This window comes from Pituophis catenifer, unplaced genomic scaffold (assembly GCF_029215685.1).
Source record: "Pituophis catenifer annectens isolate HBS135680 unplaced genomic scaffold, rPitCat1.0.hap2 SCAF_2, whole genome shotgun sequence".
Taxonomy (NCBI): Eukaryota; Metazoa; Chordata; class Lepidosauria; order Squamata; family Colubridae; genus Pituophis; species Pituophis catenifer.
In genome coordinates this window covers 245,676,750-245,704,631 of record NW_027256882.1, presented here as the reverse complement: position 1 = coordinate 245,704,631, position 27,882 = coordinate 245,676,750, and the positions used below count along the sequence as shown (strand labels likewise).

The following is a 27,882-nucleotide window of genomic DNA, read 5'->3' as shown; positions in this document are numbered from 1 at the left end:
CAACTTTTCTTAATGCACATACAATATGTTTAGAAAAATGGGAGTCTCAGAATATCTTATTGCCTTCACGTGAAACAGGCAAGGAGGCTAAGTAGACAAAACCGATTGCTCCAAAGAAGTGAAAAAAAGCTGTGTGCTTTCTCCGTGTTTATTCAGCCTGCATGCTAAATAAAGGGAACATATGCTCTATAGGAATTAAGAGAAGCTTGTTTGGAATAAGATGACCATGGTTTTAAAGTAGAGAAAGAAATACTAATAGGCTGTACTCTGCTGATGATACTTCTGCGATAGCCAAAAATGTGAAGGATTACAAGCTCTAGCAATAAAAGTCAAGGAGCACAGTAAAAAAAAAAAATGGGATTAAAATTAAAAATAAAGAAGACTAAGCTAATGATAGCAGGTACAACAATTAGCCTTAGAACTGACAATGATGATATAAGTCAGAGGTCTTCAAACTTGGCAGCTTGGCAGAATCTGGGAGTTGAAGTCCACAAGTCTTAAAGCTGCCAAGTTTGAAGACATCTGATATAAGTGGTGGATAGCTTCTGCTTTTGAGGATCAGCTGTCAACAGCAAAGGAACAAGCAGTCAAGAAATACACTACAGACTCAGTAGAGCAGTCAACTGACCAGCCTTAGTTTATCCTATTTCAGATTAATTATGTGAAGACCTGGTTATTGTGAGAAGGCTCTAATGCTGGAAAAGTGGAAGGAAAGAAGAGGATGACGAGCAGCAAGATGAATTGACTCAATTGCAGTGGTGATGAGTGCACCGTTGGACGGCCTAAAAGACCAAATTAAGGGAAATTGCCCTGGGGAAAAAAATCTATTTATGTAGTTGACACTGACTTGATGGCACATAATCAATCAATTGACTTTTTCCAGCTAAAGACTACATTACAAAATTAAAAGAAGTAAATAATCCAAAGACTGGAAAATATAAACAAGATTGGGTTGCATTAAAAAGCATGCCAAAACTTGCAAAAAACTTTCCTATCCCTATTTTTTTAGCATTAGGAGGAAATACACATAGTAACACAAACTAAATTATAATATATCTATATTATGCTATTTTTTCAGTAGCATAATCTCAGTAATTTAACCAGCACCACTGTTGTATGTACTTTTACCCTGCTTTCACTGTTCACTTCCCTGTCCAGGAAGTTTCCTTTTCATCTCACCTGCTGAAGGTCCCTCTTATATCTTCCTTCTCTCATTAGCTTAATTCTTGGGATGCAGGAGTGGATTTTTCCATGGTAAGACTAGAAGCAGGGACCATCCTGCACTGATGTAGAGTCAGATAGGCAGCCTCAGGTCCACCTAAGTGGTCCCTTTTAGTCACATCACCAGCATCTCTGAAGTTGAAACCTCATCTTCAACCCATACGGCACTACACACACTGGCACAGAAGCTCCATAAGAGTCCTACAATTGTCGCGCTCAGGCTGCTTACCAGAGCACAGTGCCTCAGTAACAAAACAAGGAACATGGTTCCTTCTCTGAGCATTATACTGATTGAAGATGTGGGATTTGGGATTCTTACAAAAAATAAGAACATCCTGCTAGTTTGTTTTTATTATCCTGTTTTCAACAACTGTGGGGATAGGGCGATGAAAAGAAAGCTGTTGCCCTTTTCAATAATCTTAATGAGTTGTCAGAAGTTTTCCTATGCTGGACAGGAAAATAATTATCATTATTTTTTCTACGTATCTTTTATCATAATCTTTTCTACAGACAGAATAAATTGTTTCATTTGTTTTAAATGTAATACTATTTTTCTACTAATGTGGTTGCTGCTGAGATCAATAGAATTGAAATTAATTAAAGCATGACTATTGAATTTGTAGTCAACTTTTGCCATTATGATATTTCAGTCAACTGATACTAAAACTACAAATTATATTTAGTATTTGGCGTAGGGGAGTCAAAAAGAACCCCTGTATTGGAAAAGTAAGACAGCAAAAATTAATTAGAAAAGAACATACATTTCATTGATGGCCAATATTACTTGTAATAGCTTTTGTTTGGGTTAAAATATTTGATATATCAGTATTCAGGGTAATATTGAGTGTATCGATTATATCAATAGCTTTATGATTACAACATGGAGATACTGATATATTGATTTTAACAGTCTATGTAAACAAATATATAATTATTTTTTTAATTTGAAGTATGAGAAAGTTAGGGAGATGAATCACAAATTATAATGAAAATGAACTAAGTGTAGAATACCACTGCAGATAGGGCCAAATATAAGAAGTGGATTGCATGATTGAATTACAGCTCTCTAAAGAGGGAAAATGTATGAAATGAAGTCACAGATAATGGAGGAGAATAGTCATTGTAATATTGTTGACTGATTTTTTAGAATATCTAACGGTGACTCAAAACAGACACAAGTCCTAAATTCTGCCACATCCCTGCAAAACATTTCTATCAATGTAAAATCCTCCAGTGATCTACATGGGCAAGGAGCTATAAACTTTAACTCAGTAGAGTTAAAAACAAAAATCAAAACAGGATGTTTCTGCTTAACTGAATGACATTAAATTACAGAATTGTATAGTCAGATTTGAATATAAAAATATTTAAGGGAAGGTTACCTGAATAGCTTTTGATTTGGCTGTATATAAAGGATCTGAGTCATTAATTAAGGTGAAAAGCCCCCCAACAAATCATAACGTTAACCGTTGTAATGGATGAAAGAAAATGATAGAACAAATGACAAAGAAATATTAGAGGTACAGAGCTGGGATATACCAAATAAAGAACTTGGAAACTGAACTTCTACCTCAGAACCATCTTCATGAAGACTCCTCAGAGAACCAGCAATTCTTAGGCCAGAGATGGCCATTAAGCAACCATTTGGCTTCAAGACCACAAAACTCTGTGCCAAGTATCTATTAATTTGAAGGGGAGGGAGGGATAAGAAATTGAAAAATTAAATGCCTGAGATTATAAACATCTTTTTTAGGTTTATAATAGCAGTGGGCTATCATCCATTCTTTATGGCTGGATTTCTATCTGCAGTAAAGATTCTGATCTAGCCAAGCTGTGTCTTGAGTCTTTTCAGCCAAGAATATTAAAATGAGCTGTAAAGTGCCACTGTAAAGTGACCTGCCGCTGAGCCCAGTTCAAAAAAATCTGAAAAGGATGAACCTCCTGCTAGCCATGTCATTTCAGAATCATTTGGAAGTTTCTAGAAGTAAATTACCACAATGGAGAGCAAAATCCGGCTTTTTCTCTCCGCTGTAAGAGCGGCATCAGGATTCCGCCTTGGTATATTTGCGGCACAAGGCAGCCCTCATCTCCTGATGCTTGGGACTCGGAGCGGTAAATGGTCCAGGGAGCAGTCGGATTTTGCTCTCCATTGCGGATGCCAGATCGGCCCCCTGCAAGCTCTCGTCTCTAGAGGAGCCCGACCAAAGTTTCCAGTGCCACTTCAGGGAGTGCTCCTCGAAAGATGAGATCTTGCAGGGGGCTGATCTGGCGTCCGCAATGGAGAGCAAAATCCAGCTGCTCCCCGGACCAGTCACCATTTACCGCTCCGAGTCCCAAGCATCAGGAAATGAGGGCTGCCTTGTGCCGCAAATATACCAAGGCGGAATCCTGATGCCGCTCTTACAGCGGAGAGAAGAAGCCGGATTTTGCTCTCCATTGCAGACACCAGATCGCCCCCCTGCAAGCTCTCCTCTCTCAAGCAGCCCAACCAAAGTTTCCAGCCCCGCTTCAGGGAGCGCTCCTCGAAAGATAAGATCTTGCAGGGGGCTGATCTGGCATCCGCAATGGAGAGCAAAATCCAGCTGCTCCCCGGACTAGTCACCATTTACCGCTCTGAGTCCCAAGCAGCAGGAAACGAAGGCTGCCTTGCACCACAAATATACCAAGGCAGAATCCTGATGCTGCACTTTCAGCAGAGAGATGAGGGCTGCCTTGGCCATCGGCTGGCGCAAATATACCAAGGCGAATGCTCATGCTGCACAAGTTCAAGTAGTGCTTCGCTCCCACACTTCTTCCGGCCCTCAGTCTCTCAGGGAGATGCTTGACTTCCTCTCAGCCCCAAGACACTGGCTGGCCCATGAGATGAGAGAGAGAGAGAATGAGAGAGAAAGAGAGAGAATCAGAATGAGACAGAGAGAGAAAGAGACAAAGAATGAAAGAGAGAATGAGAGAGAGAGAGAGAATCAGAATGAGACAGAGAGAGAAAGAGACAAAGAATGAAAGAGAGAGAAGGACAGAATGAAAGAGAATGAGAGAAAGAGACAGAGAGAATCAGAGAGAGAGTGAGAGAGAGAGAATGAGAGAGAGAAAGAGACAGAGAATCAAAGAGAATCAAAGAATCAGAGAGAGAATGAGAGAGAGAGAAAAAAAATGAAAGAGAATCAGAATGAAAGAATCAGAATGAGAGGGAGACAGTGGGGAGAGAGAGAGAAAGAGGGGGAGAGAGAAAGAGAATGAGAGAGAATGAGTGGGAGAGAGAGAAAGAGAAAGAGGGGGAGAGAGAAAGAGAGAAAGAGTGGGGAGAGAGAGAAAGGGGACAGAGAGAAAGAGAGAATGAAAGAGAATGGGGGGAGAGAGAAAGAGGGGGAGAGAAAGAGAAAGAGAGTGGGAGAAAGAGAGAGAAAGGGGGGAGAAAGAGAATGAGAGAGAAAGAGTGGGAGAGAGAGAGAAAGAGAATGAGAAAGAGGGGGGAGAAAGAATGAGAGGGGGGGAGAAAAAGAGAAAGAGTGGGGGAAAGGAAGAATGAGAAAGAGAGGGGGAGAGAGAAAGAGAGAATGAGAAAGAGTGGGAGAGAAAGAAAAAGAGGGAGAGAGAGAGAGAAAGCGAAAATGAGAGAGAGAGAAAGAGAGAATGAGAGAGAAAGAGTGGGAGACAGAGAGAAAGAGAGACAGAGAGGAGAGTGCCTGAAGGACCCCATCCCGTACTCAGAGTCCAGGTGCTTTGGCAAGCGGTGCACTGGATTCGTATTAGTGGTCCGCGAAATTTAAAATTATGAACTTGGTGGTCCCTGAGGTCCAAAAGGTTGGGGACCCCTGGCCTAAGACCATTGGAAAACACATATTTTTGATGGTTTTAGGAATAACTTTATCGTTGGGGGTCACCACAACATGAGGAACTGTATTAAAGGGTCGCGCATTAGGAAGGTTGAGAACCACTGCCTTAGCTGCTTGCCTTGCTTCGCTTGCCTGAATCCATTCCATCAGCAAGCAACTCCCTGCCTGCAATCAAGCAGGCAGGGAGTTGTGGACTTCAACTCCCAGAATTCCTCAGCCAGCAAAACAAAGCTGGCTGAGGAATTCTGGGAATTGAAGTCTACAAGTCTTAAAGTTGTTAAGGTTGGAGACCCCTGTTCTTTTGGGTAAGTTTTTTTCCCCTTTGGAATCTTTAAAAAAAAATAGTTAATTGGGGTTTTTTTTAGTTGTTCTTTTTTAGACCTAGCCATTTAAAGTTTAGGAAGTTTTAAATTTAGCTTTCATATAAAACTAAAAATAAAATAAAATAAAATAATATTTGTGCAGCTTTCTGAGATTTAGTGTGTTTCTGTAGTGTTTCACTCTAACTACACAAACACACAAAATCTCACAAAGCTGTATGTGGAATTTTCTGTGTGTAAAGTGTAAAAGTTGTTTTTTTGGGCTTTTTGTGACTGTGTGAGGTTCCTGCTTGTTGCAGAGGCCATTTTGGGTCTAGCACAGCTGCTTTTACATTGTGGATGAGCCAGTTGTGTTGTGTTGTGTTGTGTGTGTGTAAAATGTGAAAGTTGTTTTTTTGGGCTTTTTGTGGCTGTGTGAGGTTCCTGCTTGTTTCAGGGGCCATTTTGGGTCTAGCACAGCTGCTTTTACATTGTGGGTGAGCCAGTTGATGTTTTTTTAATTTTTATTTGGTGTGCGTTGGAAGAGGGGTAGTCTTATACAGCGAGTATAGCCCAAACCCCTATATTTTAACAGGAAAATTCGGGGGTCGTCTTATACGCCCAGTCGTCTTATACATCGGAAAATACGGTACCTTAAATAGAAGCCATTTGTCATTGCAGATGACGGTGGTGGTGGTCTGGCTTGAAACAAATATGCTTTATCCAGAAACCAAAGAGCTTCAGTTTTAGAGGATTATCTTCCAGAAACCACTGAACCTATACAGAAATGGCATAGTCTAAAGGAGGTTCAGTGTGATCCATACAAGGAATGGAATGTTCTGGAGTTCTTCAGAATGTTGTATTCTGAAGCTGGTGAATTATGCACATGCTTACATAACTGAGCTGTCCACTCCTTTGTTAAGCCAGAAGTAATTTTTGCTTAACAATGACCTGGATTTAACAAGGTTTTTTTCTTTTTGCATGTCACTTTTGTTTTCAATATATCACAATCCTCTATATTATAAAGTACCTTTTTGGTTTAATTTTAGTCTTTACTCCTTATTCAAAAAAATGTTTCATCATCTTGTGAATTCTGTTTCTTTTCAACCATTCATTTAATTTCATTTCATTATTTCAACAAAGTGAAGAACTTAATGAATAGATGCCATAGTAAATTTTAGAATATCTAACGATGATTCAAAATAGATACAAGCCCTAAATTCTGTCACACTCCTGCAAAAAATTTATTTCAATGTAAAATGCTCCAGTGATTTACATGGGCAAGGTGCTAGAAACTTTAACTCAGTAGAGTTAAAAACAAAAATCAGAACAGGATGTTTCTGCTTAATTGAATGACATTAAATTACAGAGTTTTTTACTATTAGTTTTATCTTACTTAATTTTTCTTCCTTATTCAAGTACATAAAGTGTTATCTTTGCAAATATTCCACTTATAATCTTTTTTCCCCACAAGAAATTCAAACTTTTACTATTCTAGGGGGGAAAAATGCAACCCTGAAAAAACAACAACCCTGGCTAAGGTCTATTATGCCTTTTCAAGATTCATGTACCCACCCCATGGGGGGGGGTTGTTAAGGAAATCAAGGACATATGAGGTCACTGTAAAATTTACCTCCTTCAGGATAGATTCTCTGTTCCATCAAAAGTAGCTTTCTGAAACTCCTTTAAGGTTGCCTTAGAATTCCTGACCATCTGACTCATAAATCTACTGAACCTTGCCTGAGGTTTTTCCATCAGTTTGCATTTTGCGCATAGAAGTACTCCAGAAGGTTAGGAGTACTCCTATTAATCGGTCTTTGATCTTTGCACACAGAGGAGGAAAATCCTTCAAGCTTTCACTTAGCTGCATTTTGTCTCAGCCAGCCTTCTAAGACCAACCTTATGGTCATTTTTCAGACATCATGCAGAATCTTAATGGCTAATGCCCAAGGCCATGTATTTTCGTCCAAAAATATTTAGTTAACAGTTTTTGGATCAAAAGTCATCCTGAAAAGTGGTTCCTATAATCTTAAGGTTTATGTCCATAAATGTTCATCAGACAACAAGACTTTGAAACTCTATTTCTTTTTTACCCAGTAAGCTTCCTTTTCTAGCCTTTCGCATCAGTTTTTTTAAAAAATAACAAAACACTAGTGGCATGACATGTCCAGAAATCTAAAGTTTGTTTGGGGCTGTCCTGGTATTAATCTAATATTATTGATTTCTTCCTGCTGAGGCAGACTATGCAGATAAGTTCATTGGAAGGTAAGGAGAACTTTTCAATCTTTTGTTTGTGGTTTTTAACTATGAAACTGATGACTTTCTAATCAAGCATGGATCAAGCATTATCTAATATCTTAATTAGAAATTACAAAAATCAACTTATGTTCAAAATTTTAATTTTAGTTCAAAAGATTAGGAACACAATACTGATATTTATCTTAGTTTGATCTCTGCACACATCACATTTGTAAAGAATTTTGTTGCTTTTGTAGTTCAACTGCAGAAAAAATTGTCTAGATAGCTTCCCTAACAGAAATAGAGAGCCCTAAAGACTCTCTCCTGAACATTGTCTACCTGACAGTAATCCTCTGGGCAGCATTGAATCAAATAAATAGATCTTCAGAAACAGAAATCTTAGCAGAACAGGCAAAGAATCTTTCACTTTTTAAGCCGATAGACCTGGCAAGAGTTTCAGGAACATAATCTATTCTAGCTTTCTCCAATCTAATATCTTCTAGGAGTGGTGAGGCTAAAAACAAAGCCCAAGGAGGATTACATTTGTGTATCTTTCTGATCAATCCAATGAAGGGCATTTCTACAACCCTTTTTCAGACCATTTCTACCTTCCAATCCTTCACAAACAGGTTTAAGGATTCTCTTTGCTGGTCTGTTGCCTTGGAATGCTGACTGACAGAAAAAACCCATGAAATAATTCATTCTGATCATCTGACCAGTAGACAGTTCAGAGCAGGGGTCTCCAACCTTGGCAACTTTAAGCCTGGTGGACTTCAACTCCCAGAATTCCCCAGCCAGCTGATTGGGGAATTCTGGGAGTTGAAGTCTGCCAGGCTTAAAGTTGCCAAGGTTGAGACCCTTGGTTCAGAGGACACTCAACTATCTCTGTTCATAGACTAGCAAAATGATCTGTGTCCCCCAAGGGTGCTTTCCAAAAAGCAACTGGACTTTCTTGATTTTTTTTTCTTTGAAAATGTTTTGCTTCTCATCCAAGAAGCTTCTTCTGGAAAACTGAGGAAGCTTCTTGGATGAGAAACAAAATATTTTCAAGGAAAAAACAAAACAAGAAAGTCCAGTTGCCTTTTGGAAAGCACCTTTGTCAGGGCACTGATTAATCCCATTCTGCCTTTGGGATAATCGCACCTTGATTACGAGGGGTGGATCGAGACTATTCCTTGCAAGCATACTATAAGAAAACAAAACCCGAAGATATTTCTTCTAAGAAAACTCATCTATTTGTTATAAAGAAAATAAAACATCTAACTGATCTAATTGGTTACATTTTGAAAATACAGTTCGTGCCAGCTGCTTCTCAGCAGCCAGACCTTTCTTGGCAAGGGAACAAAAAGAAGGTGTGTGAAGGAATGTGGGTGGAGTACATGCGCAGTTTAGCTTAATGATAAGGATTCTTGGCAAACTACGGAAAGTCTGATAATCCAGAAATAATGAGCTCAGCTGGTAAATACAAAAACGCAGTGACAACCTTTGGGACAATCATGAGCCGGATGATTGAGAATGACCATAGACCTCCCTGTGTCTCCATTCACCACAGAATGAAAAGAGACTACTAGCTTCCCCCCCCCCCCCCCACACACACACACACTTTTTCAGTATACATTCAGTACACATTCGATGCATTTGAGCAGTTGCTATGCAGCAAAGCTGAGAGGGCTTTCTTTCCCTTTGTTTTAAGCTTCCCTGGCTGAAATACCAGAAAGATAGTATGGTGACATTTTTATAATCAATCACTTTTCACAATCACTCAACCCTTGCAGGTTGAGTGCTGGTTGCAGCAAGGAGCCTTTAAACTCTATTTATCTTTGAGAAAGAGTAATAGCTAGTTTCAGCCTGGCGACAGAGTAAGGCAAGAATTTGATGTGTGCTGCTTTGTGATAATATCAAACTAGGCAGTTTTTAAAAACAAAACAAAACCTGATGTTGTGAACCTGATTAGAAACTGCTAGAATGGTTCACACTGAATTTTGCTCATCAACACTACTTATGATGTATCATTGACTTGAATTTGAAAGGATGGTTTGTGCTCTCACTGGAAAGTATTTCCTTCCAACTCCTAGTTAGCATGCTGGCATGTTTAGCTAAAAGGAGCCCAAATGCGGAGTTGGCACATAAAAAACATTAGGAGTTTGGAAGGGCAGAGAAGTTTGCTGCCATGACAATTATAAGGACATAAGGAAATTATAAGGACTTCCTAGCAATTTATTTTGTGGTTATTGTTATTGTTGTTGTTATTGTTGTTGTTTTTGTTTTAAGAGAGGACAAGTGTTTAAAGTATGGCTCTGAGAGAGAGGTACTTAAGCATTTAGCTTATGGTTGACAAACAAGCATTGATTGCTATCAATTTTCTGTGCTCAGCTATTGACCAGAAAACACAAATATTGACTCACTTGAAATGATCAACTAGAAGTTTTCTATGAATTTTAAATGTGCAAATATGTAAATATGCCCAGCTCATATCATTGTAATGCCCCAATAAATTGGAAAATAGTTAGAACTGCTGGTTAAATTTCAGATGTATTTTAAATTGACATCAGAAAGTCAGGGATGGAGAGGTTCAACTCTTCTGTGTCAGAGTTCATCGTAAGAACATCAGTAATTCTCTTCCTTCCACTCTGAATTTACTAGCTAACAGCAGAAGCAGAGGTGGATTTCAGCAGGTTCTAACCAGTTCTAGAGAACCGGTAGTGGAAATTTTGAGTAGTTCGGAGAACCGGTAGTAAAAATTCTGACTGGCCCAGCTCCCATCTATTCTCTGCCTCCCAAGTCCCACCTGATTGGGAGGAAATGGGGATTTTGCAGTAACCTTCCCCTGGAGTGGGGTGGGAATGGAGATTTTACAGTATCCTTCCCCTGCCATGCCCACCAAGCCACGCCCACCAAGCCATGCCATGCCCACCAAGCCACATCCACAGAACCAGTAGTAAAATTTTTTGAAACCCACCACTGAGCAGAAGTATAGGTAGTCCTTGACTTACAACAGTTTATTTAATGACTGCAGCTACAATGACACTGAAAAAGTGATTTATGACTATTCACACTTATTCACACTTCACACACAATTGCAGCATCCCCATCGTCATGTGATCAAAATTCAAACATTGGACAACTGACTTATATTTATGATGGTTGCAGTATCCCAGGGTCATGTGATCACCTTTTACTACTTCTGACAAAGAAAGCGAATGGGGAAGCCAGATTCACTTAACAACCAGGTTACTAACTTAACAACTGCAGTGAATCACTTAACAATTGAGTGGTGGCAAGAAAGGTCATAAAATGGGCAAAACTCACTTAACAGCTGCCTCGCTAAGCAACAGAAATTTTGGGTTCAACTGGGACCATAAGTCGAGGATTACTTGTATTATATCCATGACGTAACTAATAAGCTGTTGTATTGCAGGGAGGACAGAAGTCATACATGAAAAATATTTGCCTGGGATAGAACCACAACCATTTTTTTGTATCTAAAAAGACATATGTCAGTCCTAGGGTCTAAATCAGGGGTGGGTTCTACTTACCTTTACCACCGGTTTGCAACGGGATCGTGCGCACGCACGAAGCGAGATCGCTGATGACGACATCCAGGGTGGTGGGTGGGGTCTCCTGCCGGTTTTACTACCGGTTCTTGCTAACCGGTCCGAACCGGGGGCAACCCACCACTGGTCTAAATCCAAATACCTTTCTTCCTGACTTTTTGAATAAGTGGACTTTTGGTCATTCTTTTTCTGACTTAAGAAATTGTATTCATCTGTGACAATTTGTTACTAAGAATTGTCAGATCCTAGCTCTGGCTCTTTCACTCTCTCATTGAGCAAGAACTCTAGAGCAGCATTCGCCAGAAACTGGAATACTATTTTACATTGCAAATTTTAAATGGAGCAAAGTCATCCTATTATTTCACCCACTTTCCCAAACAGCCAGGAATTGTCTACTCTAGCATAATTGTATCACATTTGAAGAAATGTAAAATTGCAGTTTATAACTCACAACCCCCCAGCATGGTGGATTTAATATTGATGGAGCCTATTGGATCCTGGGATACAAAAGCTGCCTTTATCATAAGTTCCTCTGGAGATCAGTTTGTCATAAAGAGATTGAATAGAAAACCATCTTTGTATAGACAACAGGAGACCTTGAGTTGCTACTGTAATATAATAAACAGTGGAATGTAGGTACAACGAATGTATGTTGCCTTTATTTTGCTGATTTTGAATACTGGGATTTTTTTTTACCAAGAGTAAAAAAAACCAAATGTGTTTGATTGTTTTCATCAAATCAACAGTAGTTTTTTCAATTTGCACTACCACATTTTTAAGATTCTTGGTTGCAACTATTGTTCAGTTCAGTGGTGGGTTTCAAATTTTTTTACTACCGATTCTGGGGGCGTGGCAGGGGAAGGATACTGTAAAATCTCCATTTCCTCCCCAATCCAGGGGAAGGATACTGCAAAATCCCCATTTCCTCTCTTAGCATCTGGGACTTGGGAGGCAGAGAATAGATGGGGGCGGGGCCAGTCAGAATTTTTACTACCGGTTCTTCAAACCACTCAAAATTTCCACTACCGGTTCTCCAGAACTGGTCAGAACCTGCTGCAACCCACCTCTGGTTCAGTTCCACGTTTGTCTAGCCAACATTCAGCAACACTCCTCTGACTATTCTAATATTTTGCAATATTAAAAATGGAAAAAAATAAACATTACTAAAACAAACAAAGAAATAACAAGTGGATGTTGTTCAGAATAGAGGGTGTTTATGCAACAAGCCAGATACAATTTCTTATAATATTCTTCTAAATAACCCCTTTTAAAAAAAAAAAGGCTTTAGTGCTTAACTGTAAAATGCAACTCATATAGCAGCAACGGCTTTCTGTGAGAAATGGATGTTATGCAGTTTCACTTCGAATGGATAAAAAAGCAATTGTCTCTGATTACAATTCATGCTTAAAAGGCATTTAGGCACGTTTTTCCAATAAAAATGGGTTTCTTCAGCAGCTGGTTTGATCAGTTTCAGAATGCAGTATTTTCATGACCAAAATGTTTTGCTCTCTCTGTTCTTTGCCATAAGTTTTTTGCTATTTGCTACTTTAGAATTGAGGGTCTAAACTGAGTTACTGCTGTGGCAATTACCATTACTAGGAGCTAAGTCTGACCTTGGTATTGGCACTTCCACCTGCTAATCTTCCGCACTGTGAAGACATTATTTGTGAATACTCTGGCTGTGCATAGGGGAAAATACATTTTTATTCATTCTGCATAACTTTTGAATAAACCATGCATGCATATTTAGAAATTATACTGAATGTGCCTACAAGGATGGCAGCAGTGGGAACCATCCAGCTTTTCTCTTTATGTATTATTTCTATTTGTCTGGTATAAAATTTGCACTTCTTTTGTGGGTTAAATCTGATTCCTGCTGAGCTTATCAAATAAGGATTCTTTTGCTGTGGATTTATAGACCACATAAACTTTCCTTATGTGTTTACCTGGCTGAATAATGAATTTTTATATTCTGGATTTTATATTTCCAGGAAGATGGATCACCTATGAAGGTTTAACTATCTTCCAATGGCAGTCGGATAGATGAAAGTAAAATAAAAACTTGGAAGACGGCAGGAGCAAATAATTAATTTCTATATTCCAGCCAAGGAAACTATATGTTTTTTTTTTAAAAAACAAAGTTTCCAGAAATTGAGCTTGACAAAAAAAGTTTACCTTCAGAGGTAAAACTTAAATGTAACTCGGTGATCATTGATAACTGGTGATTCAGTCACTTGAACTAGTTTCTGGGCTTCTGTTGTTTTGAGCAAGATTATAAAAATATTACTTAAAACACATTACTTGAATTGATTAGCACTTACTCTAAACAGACATAGTCAATCCAGCCATTTTGTCTTTTTCATATACTGTATTTTTCGGAGTATAAGATGCACCTTTTCCCCCTAAAAGAGGGTGAAAATTTAGGTGCGTCTTATATTAGCCCCACCCACCCAGTGGCCCCCACACTTTGGCCTCTGCCTCGCAGCAGTTACCTCCTTGCAAGCAAACAGCAAGAAAAAACAGCTCCTTTCAGGTTCAGCACAGGCTAATTAGCACAAGTTGATTGGATCGGCCTCCCGACTCTCAGCTTTTTGCTCTCAGCTGTTTTGGGCAGGGCTCTGCTGCTTGCTGCAAAGAGGTAAATTGCTGGAGCAGATTTTTTTTCCCTTGTGCTAATCACGCTATGCTGAAAATGAAAATGAAAGTAAAGCAGGCTGTTTGCTGTTTGCTACAACGAGGCAAAATTGCTGGGAGGCAAAGGAAGATTTCTTTTTCTTCTTTTCCTCACCAAAAAAGATAGGTGCGTCTTATACTCTGGTGCGTCTTATACTCCGAAAAATACGGTATATAACAATAATGGGATGGTGTTTATTTCTGTCTGTGCAAACTAAAGTGATTTATTAATGTTTCTTATGTTTTACTCAAGAAAAGAATCCAAAAATAGCATTTATATACAAGATTGGCTTAATTGGAAGTAGATTAACTTGGTTTTTGTTTCTTTTTTGCCCACCAGTAGTATAAAAATCTGAAAGGTTTTGCCCATGATGGACATAGTTGATTAATGCAATATATCAGTTCTTATTACAGCATGTATACATAAATTTGCAGAGGAAACTGTCACCCAATCACTAACCCATGTGGGTGGCAGAAAACATAGCAAGACAGATGAAATAATTGGATGTAATTGGTGTACGAAACTCACTGGCAGGCACAGGCAAAAAAGAAACCTATTTACTCATGCTAATTGAGAATACAAAAGAAGGTAGAAGTTACATTATTTATTATTCATTCCATTTTATTTATTTTACTCAATTTGGATGTCCTCCAACTCCAGCTGATTCTTGTAAGTCATATTTAGAAGTATCCACAATTGTCTTTTTCTTTCATTTTAGGATAAACGCTTAGGATAAACAGCACCAATTTGTCCAACTCACTGTATTCTGTGAACAGTTTTAGAGTATGTGTAGAGATATTAATGGAGAAACATTTTGACCCATTTCTCTGCCTATGTCCAATTTCTGGTTTGTACAAAGCATGTCTCAAAATGAGTACTGTACATTTACTGCAGTTCTGCAGTGTAATCTTAGCTGTCATTTGTTGTCCATTACATTTTAAAAAAATTATTAGAATGACAATGGATGGAAGAAATTGATAGTCATCAGTATGAATTCCTTATTTTTAATTATTTCTCTCAAAGGAAGCTATGTGTTATGTGCCAATCTATGGCTTACTAATACTGGCAGAGTAAAAGAAAAGAAAAATACTTTTTTGAACTATTGAAAAGTCTAACATGTTTTTATGTCACTGATGATGTTTTTAGTGAATGAGTTTCTATGTATTTGGAAATGTGTAAATATTGGTGAATAAATTTCACTTAGCCTAGCATGAGTCAGCGATAATTAGATGATATAATCTCATAAGCTTCAAATACTATATGGGGCCCAGGTGCCCCACACAGGCTGCCAATAATTAGATATTCACATTCTCTTTTTTTTTTCACAGTTGAGAGGCCGTGAAAGTCACAGGGACCAGTAATTAGTGATAAAAGATTTACTCACTTGAAAGGCAAACTGGGCTATGCACAGCATGTTATGGATCATATTCCAAATGGACAAGGTTACAACCTATGTAGCTATTTAAGTTTTCATGTAATTATTTAACTATCCAATTAATTTATTTTTATTTTATGTTTTATTTCATTATTTGTGGGTTTGTTCAAAGTAGCATAATGCAAAAAAAAATCTGACTTAAAAATGAAATAATAACTTTTTTTAAAATTCACATCCTAGTAAAAATATCTGCAGTTTAGGGAACAGGTAAGTGAGTGAAGGGGTCGATGGGCTGAGAAGTTTTGAGGAAGCTGTAGCAAGAGCAGATGAGGAGATAGAAGGGGAATATTTGTCGATGGAAACATCATGAGTTGCCTGGGTATTTTCAAGCAATGGAAGCTGTTAGTTTTACAAAAAATACTTCACAAATCCTGATCAAAATGCAAAGGCACAGTGACATAAATTTTTTCTTTGGTCACCTACGTAGAGCACCTGTGTTCAATATAGTATTTGAAGCCTATGAGATTATATCTTCCTATTATCTTCCTATTATTGCTGACTCATGTTATGCTAGTGAAATTCATTCGCCAATATTTACACTTTTCCAAGTACATGGAAATTCATTTTCTAAACATTGTCAGTGACATAAAAACATATTAGACTTATGGCATCTCTTTTAGGTTCTCAAAACAACAACAACCCCACCCTAGAATCTCAAGGAATACATTTCCTGCATTAGAAATCCAGATGGAAATCCTGTACCTGCAGTCCAGGGCTATACTTTTTGATGAGCCTGGAGTCTGTGTATTTCATTTGATATTAGATGTACAGAAGGCAAAGCAATGGCCGTCATCTATACAAAAACCACTTTGCCATTTAGTATGACAACCAGTTCAAGAGACATTTTATAGTTTCACAGTCAGTAGAATTTTGTTCTGGCAATAATTAACATTAGTTATACTTTAATAATGGAATTGGGATTCTTTTTTCTTTCCTCTTCATCAGGAAAATCCATATGGAAAGATTAATGCATTGATGAAGAAGAAAAAAGAAAGGAGGAGCCCTTTTATACTACTTATTTTAAATGGTGATGAAAAGATAGAAGATTTAATATGTTAGGAGACAACTAATAGGTAGTTACTCCATTTAGTGTCAAAATGACAAGTTGCAGGTTTAGTCAGAGGCACAGTTTTTGCTATTATTAGTCTAAGTGTATAGTGTTTGACAGACTATGGTTTGCTCAGATCAGTAATGTTTGAGAAGGCTTTTTAAAAAGAAGGCATAAAAATGTTTTTCTCACAGTCTTTCTGAATGTTATTCTTGCCAGTGTTGAGCAGGCTAAACTGAAAGAAGCAACCCTCTGTAAGAAATAGCAGATTCAACTGAGATATATAGTTTAATACCTTTTTAAAAAAAAAAAATCATATTGGTATCAAGATGAATGTGAAACAGCTCTCAAGGCAAAACTATAGCAATTGTCTTCCTATAATGGACAGTGACTATTAAAGATGTCACCAAAGCTATTGGGAGCAAATATAATATTGGTAAGAGGTAGGTATTTGAGTCCCATTCCATTATGCAAAGAGCTCTCCAATTGCAGTTGCTTCTATGAACCTAAAATCATTTGGATTATTTCTTTGAGAAGAAATTCATTAGGACTTTTATGAGGGAACTCAATAACAAAACTTTGGGTTTAGGGTAGGAAGTAGCTGAAATCCAGTTTGTAGTTTAAGGCTTTTCATGTTTAAAATGAAATTTTAATCAGAATAGAGCTGGAAGGGACTTTGGATACCTTCTAGTCCAATCTCCTGCTTTAGCAGGAGATTTTATTTAAGTTGCTCAAGGCTGTTTGTGCATAATTTTCCTTTCTTGAACAATATGGTGCTGAAAAAAATTGCTTTTTTTCAAGTGTTTTGTTGTTTCCAAAACTTGAGTTTTTCTTACTGAGTTTTTCTCAGTTAAAATATGCTGTGATTGATAGGTGCTTGCTTTCAACCTCAGTATTAAGTGGATCACAAAATTTTAGTTGTTATATCATTTCAACACGTTTCTCTGTTAAGACTTTTAGTAATCTTATGCATTACAAAAGAGACCTGCAGTTAGTTTACACCAATTGAAATTAATTGAATCCAAACTTCCTATGAGCAAAATTCCTTTCATGGGATGCTTCCAATGGGAAAAAAGAGGAAGTCAAGTTTTGTTGGTTCTCCTTTATTCTAGCAATTTACTGTGTTCCCTCAATAACTGCTCTAGATAGTTGGAAATCTTCTGGAGCAGTGTCGGAGATGGTTCTGGAAACTGCCAAGGGAAAGGAGATGGTTCTTCTGGATGGTAGGATCATGTATGGATTGAAGATATCCTTCATAACATCCTCAAATTGTTCCATTTGCATAGATATGTTCATTTCTGATTATGTAATGTCAGCCCCACTAATAGACCAGATGAAGGAATCAACTCCAGAGAAAAGCTAAAACTACTTTTATTGAGATTGGCTATAATAAAAGAATCTTGAAAGCCTAATTTTGATATGCCTCTTCTTCATAGTTCAGTGAGTTAGAGAGATATCTGCCTGAGCCATTTCTGAATGTTCTTTCAATCTGGACTTTAAATGTGCTTCATCTCCTTTGTCTTAGCAATAGATCCTGAATATCTCATTCAAGGTCATCTTTACTCTCTACATGCAATCCTGACGTATATAGAAATATTTTAGAGCACTGTGTTCTTCTGAAAAGTGGCATCCCACACAGTTGCCTAAGTAAGGTTAATTTATTACAGATTGTGTTGGAAAAACATTCATAGGATGGAGGCATGCAATAATTCTAATACAAAGGATATAACAATTGTGGAGTGACGTAACTACATCTGTGTGGGAGGGTGAAATTGGCAACTGGAATACTTATGTGGAATGGAAAGGAAGTAGACACCAAGGAGGCTGGAAGGACAAAGTATGGGTAACCAGTGACTGGGAAAAAAAGGAGACAGAATAAATTGCTAGGAAAAAGAAAGATGTTTCCCTGGATACGAAGAACATTTTTTGGAAGGAAAGAGTCTGAGATGAGGGAACATGATGGTTTGTTTTTCAAGGACTGGATATACCACAATGTAGCAGATATATATACAATTCTGTATTGCACAACATACCATTCACATCAACAACCTGTTGCTCTGTTAATACCTACTTTCTAGGCATACACATTGATGTTGCCACATAAATACATCTTTAATACTTGGTCCTTTATGTTCAGTCCTTTAACAATCAGGCAAAACAAAAGCCTCAATGTCTGTAAAGAGGTATACAATCTTTGGCTCCTTCCAAAAGTTCTTGCACTAGCTGGGATGAGGTGCTGCCTCAATGTGGTTGCTCTTTTTCTGATGCTTGTAAATAAGTGAGTGAGTGAATGAATCCATCTCTCAGGTTGGGCTGTAAGCAATCTCTCTGGGGCTGTCAGCTTTTCCAGCCTTTTGAGGGAAAGCATAAACTGTGCTGAACCTTGGGGAAGAGGGCTGGGAAGGATTTCTGCTTGGCTACAGTTGTTTTTCCTAAGCGCAGACAACCATCTCAGCTTCACTTCTTCATAGGGAGAGGTATGATGTTAGTAAAATAAATGGATGTAAGCAAAACATAATAAAGGACAAAAAGAATATGTAGGGAATAATTAAAAGAAAAAAGAAAAGAAAAGAAAAGAAAAAGTCCAAACACAAATGCTGAACCAGGATTTCATTCTCTGAGTGAGCACATGAGATGGTGAATGGAATCCCAATGTTGAGAACTTAGCTTCTTGTATTCTTCATTTACAAATATCCAGAAAATCCGTTGCTCTCAAAATTCCACATCTGTTAACTTTTCACAGATGAAAGTGCTTCTTGGATGATAATAGAGGAAAGATAGTTATTCAGTTATTTTTTCCTCCTGGAGCCAAAACAACCATGTACAGAAAATGGAGCAGAAAGAGCTGGGTAAAGTATAGTGAAAAATGAGGAAATTGTTTCATTGTGAGCAAGGTTTGCTCTTTGCCCTTGTTGGTCAACAATGTTTGAAGACGAAGCAGTAAACATAATGATATATCTTTTTTTTAATCAGAGAGGGAATAGAGCAGGAGAAAGCTTCATAATATATGTGAGAAAGTTAGGTGACTGTTTGGTTCAAAACATTTCTACTAAAAAGACCCAACAATGTCTTTTTGTTCAGTTCCTTCAAATGAATGTAATGTTTTATATTAAAGCAAACCTATAATATTGGACAACTCATTATAGGGGAAGCTATCAAAAGGTTAAAATTCTGTTAATCTTTCTCCTTTCTGTTTTAAGGGAAAAAGTACAAATTAACCTGCTGCTAGTGCTGTGACCTAATACCCAGACATCGTCTGGAAGAGATGGATGAACATGTCAATTTCAGTTTCTATCCGTGTTTTAATTCCCCCCGCCCCATATATTAAGATTTTTCCAGTCTGACCTAGTTTCTGATTTAGTCTTGGTTTCCATCAGAAAAAAAATTGCAATACAAGAATCGTATTGTTTTTACCTATCAAAACAGCTGACATTATTTGGAAACAAAGCCTGTTCTTTCTTTTACCTTACTATAAGACTGAGTAATTCATCTATTTCCCTTAAATAAAATTATCATTTGGTTTGGGGCTGAGCAAGAGTAAACTTAGGTAGTTTTGCTTACATGTTTAGTTGATTACATTTTTGTAATCAATTCACCTAATAGAATACACTATTATTATTTCCATAAAGATGAATATTCATGGGAAATCTACAACTATATTTCAAGCAAATAAACATATTGGAGGGCTGGTAGCTTTGGATCACTAATACAGGATTCACCTTGAATATGACTGAGTAGATTAGATTAATTGGTTTTTGCCATTCTCAAGGTAAAAATGGAATGGAAAGGCTACTATTTAAAAAAAAAACATAGCCTAGCACACTATTTCATAACGCTCTCTTAGCTTAAAGCAGTCATCTGACCAAACATTCATCTATCTCTAACCATGACTAAACCAATGCAAAATTCTGGAAACAAATACGTGGCTATTTTTTTAAAAAAATAGAATGTTAATGTATTTCATACTGTGTCAAAACTTGTTTTTTAAAGGCTAGTTTATTTTAAAATTATTCATAAGCAGTCATTTTGTATTCTGTTTCTAACATAATGTAGTCTCAGAAAAAGAACTATTGGTTTGATATAGTGTTGTCAACTGCCAGGAGTTCTATTCTTACCCTGTTTCACCCAAAATAAGACATCCCCTGATAATAAGTCCAATCGGGCTTTTGAGCGCATGGCAATAAGCCAAGCACTTATTTCAGGAGTCAAAAAAATATAAGACAGGGTCTTATTTTCGGGGAAACATGGTACTATTCTTTAAATCCAATTAAAAATAAGATAAACTAAGGGCTGTTTTATTAAAAGGTAAAGTTACTTTAGGCAATGTAACTATTGTATATTAATTTATTGTTTCTGAAGACATTGTTTTTAAGATAATTGCTACAAACTGAAAATATAATGCATTCACTATCCAAATGTTCAAGCATTATGTTATTGGAAACATTATTCATTATATATTTTATTTTGCAAATAGATAAAACATTTTATTCCTTCCTATTTCAGTTGTCGTTTGACTTTTTATGCGATATATGCTGAAAATGTAAGGCTTTTTTATTTTCAAGTATGATATACATTATTTTCAATAATTTTGGTCACATGTAAATGAGATCTATAACATCTAAGCAATTAAATTTGGCTAATTCCTGATCACTTTTGTGTCTTGCTTCGGTTGAAATTATTTAGAGTCAAGGGCTATTTTTCATCTTGCTTTATTTCAAGTCTGAATACAGAACAGAAAATAGAAAAGATTTTACAATACTATTTAAAACATGTTTTCCAAGTCAAACTACCATTCTTGCAATTGACATTAACATTTATTTATATATATGTTCACATTTCTCCTAAAGCATGGAATGTATGCAAGTAATTTAGCCTAATTATATTTTTTGCATATAGTTTTCTTTAATGTACTCATTTTTATGTTTTATTTTGGAAGAACTGTGTTATAAAGTTTAAGAATTGGCAAAATTATGACCTTCTAATTCACAATGAATTAATATTAAAAAGTGAGCCAAATTTGAATTTAAAAATGAATAAAAGTCTTATTTTTCCTGTTGTATATCTGAACTGATTAGTATGGGGCAATTATACATATTCGTGTACAGTTTGATAGACTCATACATGTATATACAGTTGTGCATTGTGTTTTTAAAGATCAGCAGAAGACATAACAAGGCCTATCTCAAATCGTTTATAATGTTATGCTGATTATTGCTGATTTAGTTTAGGCAGCTTATTTTATCAGTGCATAAAGTTATCAGCCCCTTCATGGATTACTGCCTCGTTGTGGCGAAAGGGCTTGCATAGCTCAATGAAGTCTTTGATGTATGGATCACAACAAACTGTGGCAAATTCTTAAAGACATTGGAGTACCAGACCATCTTATTTGTCTCTTGAGAAACCTATATGTGGGTCAAGAAGCAACAGTGAGAACTGGACATGGAACCACTGATTGGTTCAAAATTGGGAAAGGAGTCCGGCAAGGCTGTATACTGTCACCCTGCCTATTTAATTTATATGCAGAGCACATCATGAGAAAGGTAGGGTTAGATGAATCAAAAGTTGGAATTAAGATTGCTGGGAGAAATGTCAAAAGCCTGAGGTATGCAGATGATACCACTCTAATGGCTGAAAGCAAAGAAGAACTAAAGAGCCTTTTGATGCTGGTGAAGGAGAGTGCAAAAGTTGGCTTGAAACTCAACATTAAGAAAACTAAGATCATGGCATCCGGCCCTCTCAATTCCTGGCACATAGATGGGGAAGAAATGGAGGTAGTGACAGATTTTATTTTCCTGGACTCCAAGATCACCACAAATGGGGACTGCAGCCAAGAAATTAAAAGACGCTTGCTCCTCGGGAGGAAAGCTATGGCAAATCTAGACGGCATACTAAAAAGCAGAGACATCATCCTGCCAACAAAAGTGCGTATAGTCAAGGCTATGGTTTTCCCAGTTGCCATGTATGGCTGTGAAAGTTGGACCATAAGAAAGGCTGAGTGCCAAAGAATTGAGGCCTTTGAACTGTGGTGTTGGACAAGACTCCTGCGAGTCCTTGGACTACAAGGCGATCAAACTGGTCAGTCCTAGAGGAGATCAACCCTGACTGCTTTTTAGAAGGCCAGATCCTGAAGATGAAACTCAAATATTTTGGCCACCTAATGAGAAGGAAGGACTCACTGGAGAAGAGCCTAATGCTGAGAAAGATTGAGGGAAAAAGAAAGGGACGACAGAGAATGAGGTGGTTGGATGGAGTCACTGAAGCAGTAGGCATGAGCTTAAATGGACTCCAGAGGATGGTAAAGGACAGGAAGGCCTGAGGAACGGTGTCCATGGGGTTGCAATGGGTTGGACACGACTTCGCAACTAACAACAACAACAAAAGTTATCAGAAATGAACATTGATAGGTTTCCATACAAAGATGGGAGATCCTCCAAAATGACCATCTAAAAGGTGGTGAGATCGATCATAGACTAGTCTCAAGAAAGAGATCATGGACATAACTACTAATGCTACTTTATTATATTTTGATATTTTGCCACATTAAAATAGTGTATAGACAATTTAACAAATGTCTAAAACTTATTGGGATCAGCTGAGTTGCATTCAAATTCTGTAAGGCAATGTTTCTGATTTCTTCTTTATGTCAACCATTATATCATCATTATGTGATATAAACGATACATTTTATGAACCAAATGTAAGCCACTGATAAGGAAAACAGCCCATGGGAGTATCATTGATTTGCCAGATGGTGTTTTCAAATACATTTTAAAACTGATAGAATAACTAGTTACATTATGGGGAGGCCTAACTCTCTGGGGAAGATTCTAAATGCTGAGAAAAGTGGAAGGAGAAAATAAGAGGATAACAATAGCAAGGTGGATGTACTCAGTTATAGAGGTGATGAGCACACCTTGGGAGAGCGGAAAAATCTGGTTAGGGACAGATTGTCATGGAGAAAATCTATATATGTGGTAGTTAAGAGTTGACAATGATTTGATGGCATATAATTAATCAACTTTTGAATGACATTATAATCATTGAAATCTCTTAAGAATCCTAGTAAACATATCTTGCAATATTTGGGCCATGTTTAATTTTTTTAAATTAATTTCTGTTAATTTGCAGTATCTTCAGGGACATTTCCTTCACTACATTCTCTCAAATTCCCTATATTCTCTCACTAGATTGCTCAGGTATAACATTGGACAATATTGGACATATAACAAAAATCTTACATTTTTATGAAGATTGGCTACTATGAAACTCTGTCTTGTCTCTTTTGTTGTAATTGTCAGGCAATAATTGTTATGATAAACATTGTGATAAACCTGCAATACTTAAGTTGCATATGGAGAAGCTATTGCTGCATAAGTAGAAGCCAGGTTGTATACAATAATATCATGATTATATCAACAGATCTGTTGCAGAAATCCTTAGTGCATTTTTCCCTATGATAATCAGAAATTTCACTTGCAAGTCTGGTTTTGGAGCTGTTTATTATATAATTGTAATGCTTTACTTAATTCATAATGAATTATTTCTTGTATTGTTTTCCATTGTAACTTGAAAACTAAAATTTTATCAGGCCATAAAGTACTGTAGTATTAAATAGGGATACACATGGAAAAATCATCTGAAGAATACTAGTTCTTGTTTCAAGTAATGTTCAATGGAGACTTCAAAGGTTCTGCTATTAAAATGGGATATAATATCAACCAAATCGTTATTATGGTCATAGACAAGCATAGTGATATGGTGTTTCTTTTTTAGATGAATCTATATGTGTATATATATGTATCTCTGTGTGTACTTGTTTCATATGAGTTGGATATCTTAACACCAATAAATGCTATGTGGAGATTGATGTTCTTCATTATCTCTTCTAGTCCATCTGCATTTGAAATTATTCAAGGTTACCGAAAGGACACTTTTAATAATTAATATTAATATGCTACTTTTTTTTGACTGATTGCTACGTTACAAATAATACTTTGTAAATCAAGTCAACAAATCAACTGAAATCATACTTTACGATTACTGTTGTTAAAAATTTTTTATTTTTTCCTCTTCTAACAAGAGATCATTATATTCAAAGCTGATGACAACAAACCATATACAGTATTATATTTGGCAAGCAGATCTGCATATAGAGCTGGAAGGACTAAGTTACTGCTCGGAGTATTAATTTGTTTATGCCACAACGTACATAATTTAGTTTTGTTTCACCTAACAATAATGCCTTTGATTCTGAATCCCAAACTACTGCTAAATAAACTGTAGTAAAATCATATTTCTTTATTTAGGTATCACGATCAACAAGACGTTACTAGCAACTTCCTTGGAGCAATGTGGTTGATTTCAATAACTTTTCTCTCCATTGGATATGGAGATATGGTACCTAATACTTACTGTGGGAAAGGAGTTTGCTTGCTTACTGGAATAATGGTGAGTGATTCCAGATTTAATTTCTATATGCTTTGTGAGTTTGAATTATTTTCAGAATATCTGCAAAACAGAAATTATCAACAGAAAACTGGTTATAAAGCTTTCAAGTGATTCTAAGGTAAAAAAAGATCAAAGGTTACTTGCTAATATGTAACCTAAACTGATATTGTACTAGTTTTGATTACTTTGAGTTGCTAGGTATAAGATTGCTATAAAATATATAACGTTTTATAAATAAACAATATAATATATAAACTATGCTGCATCAAGCAATTAATTCTCTTTGAACTTTATTCTAAACTATGGGCTTATTTTCCTTCTTCCTTGTTTTCCTCTTACATAAATCTCTTAGAGAAAATGGCAAATTAAAAAGTATTAGAATTAATATTCTAAGAGAGGTATTAAATGTAGATGTTATATTTTATCTAATTAAAGCAAGTGGCTTTTGATCCTGAAGAGTCTTCTGAGGTCAACATAGGGATTTAATTCCTATTTTTCAAAAAAAAAAAAAAATCAGGCCATTCAATTAGCTAGATTGATGGTCATTCTGTGAATCAAGATTCTCAGACATTACGTTTATTATATTAGCTATTACCACCTATGTTGCTTGCTATTGTGTCACTGGGAAATATGTATAACCAATTAATTTCCCTGTATTAATTCATCTGTTATTATTGGGCTTCAAATACTAATACAATACATAAATACTATGCACAGTAACAATGACAAAGGCAAATGCAACCAAGGAAAGGACTGGATATGTGACTGGAATAATAGCATTACATATAATACTGGGCGATATTTCTGTGGCTTGAAACTGGACGTGAGGGGTGGGGAAAGGCAGCTTTAGATAGGACCTTTATTTTATATTCAATTTTTCCTCAGACTGGCATAACTCAAAATGACTTGAATTAAAGGTAGGAATGAAACCAAAAGCTTCACAGACAGAATAAAAACAATTAGAAAATGAAACATAGTTAAACTTCCTTCACAGCTGAAACAAAAATCATGTTGCAGAATGATATGTCATCGCATGAGCTGTCAAATTGTCAGAAAATAATCTTTGGGTTGGTATCTACAATCTTCCAGACCAAGTTCAGATGTTGAATGCAACATCTTAATATGTCCTGAGTCTTAATATGTCCTGGGTCAGTTAATTGAATCTGGAAACAAAAAAGTGGAGCTGGTATTCAACCTTCTCTGAAGTCCTATTTCAGCTCATTAGGATTCTGTATCACTGCACTATCTGCTAACAGTCCTTGGCAGACAGATAATATGGATACAAAACGTGGACTACCCTTAATAAGCTTTGAGGAATCATCTTCTATTTTTTTTCTTTGTTTCTTTCTTTGTTTTTCTTATATTCTAAGTCTGCAGGAACAATCTTAAAACAAAATCTTCTTATTGTGTTTAATAGTGCTTATGTAATGCTGCAGCTACAGTAGTAGTCTATATTTTTATTATAATATGCACTACAATATGAAATCATAGATGCCAGTTCTTTATCTGGTATTGGTCTTCATAAACATTGAGTTCTTCCCAAGCACCTAGGATATTGTAAAGATCCAAACACTGTTTTGGCTTTTTGTAAATGACAGATAGAAATTTTGTCAATGCACATATTTTCTAACTGCCATTCAAAATGTTTTGGTATGGCACAGCGTGCCAATAAACACTACTGGTTTCTGCCATTATTTTTCAATTTCAATTTTCAGATCTTGATACTTTATGATCTTCTCCAAATCTTTGTCTTCTATTCTACTATTGCTACATAAATTATCCACACTTTCTTCTTTTCAACCACAGTTATATCTGGTATGTTATGAACCAAGACATCATCAGCCTATATTTGGAAATCCCACAATATTTTACTTGCTCCTTCTTTTCACCTCTTATGTTCCCCCAATTTTTTGTTATTGGCACATGATAATTTTTACAAATGTTCCAGTAAATAATTGTGTTATGTTGTTATTTATAATCAGTTTGTGCCATCTTCTTACATGAGCTGAGTGTTGAGAAGAAACAGTGATCTACTGTTTCTTCTGTTTCTTTGCACACTTTGCACTTTGAATCATATAATGATTTTTTTTTCCAATTCTGGTCTTGAATGCAATAATTCAGATAGCTTGCTCTTGAACAGCCAAAATTAACCCCTTTTTAAAAAAATGGTCCATTTGTAAGCCATTGCCAGGTTTTCATCCACCCTCATACTTATATGGAAATTAATCATGTAATGCTTTTCCTTGCGAGCATTTTATTCATGTTTTTATTACCTGATTTAGATACTCATGTTTTGCTTTCTGTATGTTCAGTAAGTTCCAATTTTTAACTTGCAATAATGCATGTTTTGGCTGACTTTTGCATAATCAGCCAATGCATACTGTACTTTTCTACTTTGATACCCTGTTTTCCTGAAAATAAGACATTCCCTGATAATAAGCCCAATCGGGCTTTTGAGCACATGCGCTAAAATAAGCCTCCCCCTGAAAACATTTAAACACAGAGCTGGAAATCAGGCAAGATGGCAAGAGGAGCCCCATCTTGTTCCACATGCCCCAAAATAATAAGACCTCCCCGAAAATAAGGCCAAACGCTTATTTCGGGATTCAAAAACAATATAAGAAAAACAGGGTCTTATTTCTGGGGAAACACAGTAGTTTGTTGGACTTGAAGTAAACCTTTTCATTCAGTTCTTTCGGGCAGGTATAATCAGTATCACTGATACTGATTATATGATATGCATAAGGAATATTCATTAGTGGGTTTTTTTGTTTTTGTTTTTATAGTCCAAACACTCCAGTTTAGCTTATGTCCAGTTAATAATTACAGAAACATATCATATCACAGGTACGAGCCAGGTATTGAAGTCTTTGAGGGGACGTTGGCATTCTCTGAGCCTGCTTGTTTCCTTGCAGACATTTCATTACCCAAACTACTATAGGTAACATCATCAGTGCTAGTAAGTACTGCGGTTTGCCCTCAGTTTATATTCTAGCGGCTTGCCCTCTCAGTATTGATGGGAGTGGCTTGGAGGTTCTTTGGTTAGATTGTTTACTGTTAGCTTGTTTGGCAGTTCCTTGATTGGAGTATTGTTTACTTCTTGATTGTTGGTTTGATATTAATCTTGAAATT

At 36.6% G+C, this 27,882-nt stretch overlaps 1 protein-coding gene across 2 annotated transcripts in view; it reads left to right on the top strand.

Moving 5' to 3' along the window:
• Nucleotides 1–27,882, top strand: part of KCNN2 (potassium calcium-activated channel subfamily N member 2) — a 78,420-nt gene that overhangs the window by 31,640 nt on the left and 18,898 nt on the right. For both annotated transcript variants that reach the window (XM_070935724.1, XM_070935726.1), the window contains exon 5: nt 24,609–24,750. In XM_070935724.1, coding sequence (XP_070791825.1) covers nt 24,609–24,750 — 142 coding nt within the window. The remainder of the gene's footprint in view (nt 1–24,608; nt 24,751–27,882) is intronic.